The sequence below is a fragment of the Orycteropus afer genome, unplaced genomic scaffold (genome assembly GCF_000298275.1).
Source record: "Orycteropus afer afer isolate SDZICR_OR568_19922 unplaced genomic scaffold, OryAfe1.0 scaffold00776, whole genome shotgun sequence".
Taxonomy (NCBI): Eukaryota; Metazoa; Chordata; class Mammalia; order Tubulidentata; family Orycteropodidae; genus Orycteropus; species Orycteropus afer.
Window position 1 is genome coordinate 662,290 of NW_006922363.1, and position 5,112 is coordinate 667,401.

Here is a 5,112-nt window from a genome sequence, read left to right on the forward strand (position 1 = left end):
TTACACCTCAATATAAAGAAAACAAAAATCCTCACAACTGGACCAATAAGCAACATCATGATAAATGGAGAAAAGATTGAAGTTGTCAAAGAATTCACATTGCTTGGTTCTACATTCGATGCCAATGGAAGCAGCAGTCAAGACATTAGACGACGTGTAGCACTGGGCAGGTCAACTGTGAAGGAACTCTTTCAAGTGCTGAGGCGCAAGGATATCTCCTTGAGGACTAAGGTGTGCCTGACACAAGCCATGATACTTTCAATCGCCTCATATGTATGTGAGAGCTGGACAATGAATAAGGAAGACTGAAGTAGAGTTGATGCTTTTGAGTTGTGGCGATGACAAAGAATGCTGAAAGTACTATTAACTGCAAAAAGAACTAACAGACCTGTTCTGGAGGAAGTGCAGCCAAAATGCTCCTTAGAAGAGAGACTGGCCAGACTTCGTCTCACCCACTTTGGTCATGTTGCCAGAAGGGACCAATCCCTGGAGAAGGATGTCATGCTTGGTAAGGTGGAGGGCAGACAAAAGAGGGGAAGGCAATCAACGAGATGGATTGACATGGTGGCTGTGATGATGGGCTCAACTATAGCAGGGATCGTGGAGCTGGCACAGCATCAGGTGGTGTTTCGTTTTGCTGTGCATGGGGTCGCTATGAGTCAGAAACGACTCAATGGCACCTAACAATAACAACATATAATTCTTGGTTGGAAATTTTTCTCTTTCATGGTCTTATATACACCATGCCATTGCCTTCTCTCCTGCATGGTTTCTGCTGAGAAATCAGAGCTTGGTCTTATTGATTGTCTTGTGTAGGTAATTTTTTGTTTTTCATATGCTGCTTTCAGGATTCCTTCTTTGTCTTTCGTTTTGGTGAGTTTGATTATCACACGTCTTGGTAATTTTCTTTTAGGGACTATCCTGTTTGACATTCATTGGACTTCCTGAATGGATATAGTCTCATCTTTCATCATATTATGGAAATTCTCTTCCAATAAATCTTGGACAATTTTCTCAGTGGTTTTCTTTTTCTCTTCCTGTTCTGGAATTCTGGTTACACATAGATTATTCCTTTTGATGGTATCCCACATGAATCTTAGGCTTTCTTCATTTTGTTCTGATCTTTCTTCCGACTGATACCTTTCCAAAAAAGTATTGAGATATTTGTCTTCCATCTCATTAATTCTTTGTTTCAGTCATTCAATTACACTCCTTTGCCCTTTCAATGTGTTATCTATTTCTGAAAATTTAGTATTAATCTTCTGGATTTCTATCTTCAGATTTTGTATCATTTCTAATTTTTCATTTATTTTGTCCTTTTATTCTTACAATTTCTTCTGAAATTGTTCTAGGGTTCTGTCTGTGTTTTCCTTAATTCTGTCAGTGTTTTCCTTGACCTATCTCTCAATCCATTGCAGGTACCAATTATAATTCTTTTGAATTCCTCATCAAGGGGTTTCAATGTTACTTCTTCAGGGAGGTGTTCTGTGTCTGTATACTGCTCCCTTGTTTCTACTGCTTTATCGTGCTTCTTTGTGTGGACTGTGTTTTTGATGATCTGTTTTCTCTGAGACATTGTGACTTTGTTGTATTTATATTTATGTATGTTGGAGTGATTCACCCAAGACTTTCATTTTTTTTTTTCTTTTGGGTGTATCTGAATAAGCATGGTACAGTGGTCCTCTATTTGCCAGTTCCCATCACTTATGTACCCACCACCTGTCTCCTGGTAGGTGTGACAGAGATTGAGAGTTGCTCCACAGGTCCCTGTCAACTGTTTGTCAAGAGCAGTTAAGGGTGCATCAGGCTCATATTAGTGGCTGTTTATCATTGGCCATTTGGTGCAGAAGGAAGTGTTGGCTCCCACTCAGCAAGTGTAGCTGCAATAGGTATAATTGTCATTGGTTTGTATTGTCATGGTTGCTCTCTACCACTCAGTTACACAAAGACAACAATTGAAAAACCGTCAAAAAAAGTTAAAGCAAGAGTACAAAAAACATAGCACATAAACACACAGGAACAATAATCAAAAAGAGAAAAAGGAAAGGAATAAAAGAAAAAGAGGAAAGGCAATAAATGAGTGAAAATATTGAAAGAAATACTTTTAAAAGCCAAAAGTAATATGTATAGAAAAAAGGTGGGGAAATGCAGTATCTGGGGAGTGGGGAGTAAGAGAAAAGAGGTAAAGTAGGTGAATAATGAAGAAAAATATGGGAAAAATGTAAAAAGAAAAACAAGCAATGGAGCTTCCATAAAAAAAGAAACAGCAGATGATAAATCAGAAAAACAAGGACAGGAAAAATCCCCATGATCTCAGCTATAATCAGCCTTGATCTCAGCTCCAGGCCAATGTTGGTGACTTACCATCATCATCCTCTCATTTTCCACTTCATTGAGCAATTCAGAAAATTCTTTGAAGGATTCAGCTGGAAGGAGAGAATAAAAGATGACGCACATTAATCATGTGATGTGATAGGGAAGTACACAGGGATATGTGGAACAGCAGGTACGGACCAAAGCCTCAAACCCAATGGACACTCAAGGAAGCTGCCAAATCCTGGCTAAATTGTTTTGCTAATACCCTCTGAAATATTTCAAAAGGAATATTTCATTTACTCTTCACAGCTACAATTGGGAGTAGCAAGGATTTCTCTCATTTCATAGACAAGCAAATAGATTAGAAGACAGGACAATGGGTTTGCAGTAGAAAGGCAGCTCTATAATTTCAAAACTTGGGTTTGGGTCATTACTCCACTATTCACCATACTAAACAACTTTATCCCCATCAAATTAGACTTATTATGCCTCAATTTCCTCATTAGTAAAATATGAGTAATAGTTACTTCAGAGTAGTCATAGAGGTCAAATGAAATAATGAGACAAAAACAGGTTTTATTGTCATTTTTCTAGATGTTAGAAGCAGTGAGGTTGAATAAAAAGCACATTAAACCAACCACCTTAAGTAAGTTACTCAATCTCTCAGAGGCTCCTTTCCCTTTTCTAGAAATGATAATTTCAATCTCGGTAGGTTGCTTTGATGATTAAGATATTAAACATAAAGTTCAAAGCACACATAGCAACCATTTAATCACTTTCAGTTCTATTCCCACCCTCTAGTTCTAAGGCAGTGCTTTTCATCCTTAACTACAAATTAACTGAGGAGCTTACACAAGTGTCAGTGGCAAACTGCTTCCCATACCAGTTAAACTCAGATTAAACTGCTAAGTCACAGAAACTATAATTGGTCTGACAAATTAAAATGCAAAGTTTAATTAAGGAAATAAAGGGTAACTATCTGGGAATATCTCCGAATACTAAAACAACAACAACAAAGAATGAAAAAAAAAAAAAACTCTAACAACAAAACCATGCTGTCATAGTACAAAAAGCAGTAAGTTCAAGTTACACTCTTCTTCCCTGTTTGTCTAATAGTTGTTATATTTAATCACCATCCCCTTTGGCCAAATTTTATCAGAGGAATGTGGACATTAGGTTCAAAAACAAAAACAAGATAAATATCTTGTTGCATAGTAACACAGAGGATTCACATGGTCTGGTCCAAACCCTCATGTGATGCTTCAAAACCTGGAAACACCCACCATTAGCAGGCATCCAGGCCCTGCTCAAACACCCCCAATGACATGATAGTAGGATAAAACTCTTGTACTGGTATGCCCAGGACAACTCCAGTTTTAAACTGAAAGTATCACAGTACAAGAAATCCCTCAGTTCTGGGCAAACTGAGTCAGTCCCTCTAAATTCCTTCATACTCCACTCTCCTGTGGCAAGCCATTCCCCACTTTATAGATGTCTCTATTAAAATTTCTTCCTTAATATTAATATAAAATCCATCTCCCTGTATTCTAGTTTAGTTTCTTCTCATTTCCTGAAGAAAAAGCCTTTTGTGGGATTGTAGATAAGAATGGCACGTGCTGTCTTAGAAAGAATATTAGAGTGTTAGATTATTTGTATTCTACTTTGGAGGGCAACATAGCAAAATAGAAGGAGCATGAATTCTAGAGTGAGAGAGACTTGGATTTACAATTTTATTTACAACCTTATTCTCTCTCTCTCTCTCTCTTGCTATGTGACTTGAACTTTGATTTTCAGTTGCATCTGTTGTAAAATGGGCATCACGATATCTATCTGAAACTGTTTCTATAAGTATTAAATTAGATGGTAAATATAGAGTACAAACACATAAATCAGTAAATCCATTGTTGTCAAGTCAGTTGTGACTCATGGCAAACCATGTGTCTCAGAATAGAAACTGTTCTCCTAGGGTTTTCTTGGCTGCTTTTTTCAGATGTAGATTGTCTGGCCTTTACTCTGAGGTGACTCTGGGTAGACTTGAGCTTCCAATTTTCCAGTTAGCAGCCAAGTTTATTAACCATTTCCACCAACCAGGGACTTCTGCCAGCACACAGCAGACGATAAATATTAGCTCCTTCTCTGCCATCACAAACTTCTAATCTTCTAGTCTCGGCTACACTACTTAATGACAGGATTATTAGCAAGTCACATCCAGATAGCAGGATATCAATTTATTCATATACAAAACAATGAAAAATTAAGCTAAATACTTTTTAATTCCCTTCAAATTTTAATAACTACTATTCTAAATTTCCCATCTTTTTATCAGAAAAATCTCACTGCCATTGCCTTGGATCCATGGGGACCCTTCCCTGGGTTTTTGAGGAGGTATCACAAAAGAAGTACATTGCTTCTCATCAGAAGCAGGAAGCAGTATATTATCTGACTTAAAGAAAACATATTGAAACTGGAAAAATCAAATGCCACTATATTAACATTGTCTAATAAAAAATATATTTTCTCTATTATAAAACTGGACAACTACTCCACTATTCCTCGTCTCAAACAAACTATTTTCAAAGTCAATGCACTACACATGAAAATGTAATTCTCCTAAACACTAAGTTTTCACAAATACCTGATAAGGAAACTTTGCAAAAACTGCAAACTTACTCAAACTTCAACCATAATGGAGAGAAGAAAAAATTCTGAGTAACACTCAGAGAAAATAGGGGAAAAAAAAAAAAAGGAATGTTCATTGACCTCCTGTGCCCAAACACTTTATCCTACAAAAGCAGT

At 37.0% G+C, this 5,112-nt stretch overlaps 1 protein-coding gene across 1 annotated transcript in view; it reads right to left on the minus strand.

Moving 5' to 3' along the window:
• OPHN1 (oligophrenin 1) overlaps positions 1-5,112 on the minus strand; it is a gene marked incomplete at its 3' end in the record, with an annotated part of 597,264 nt that overhangs the window by 529,676 nt on the left and 62,476 nt on the right. The window contains exon 4 of the mRNA XM_007957689.1: positions 2,365-2,426. Within this exon, the coding sequence (XP_007955880.1) occupies positions 2,365-2,426 (62 nt within the window). The remainder of the gene's footprint in view (positions 1-2,364; positions 2,427-5,112) is intronic.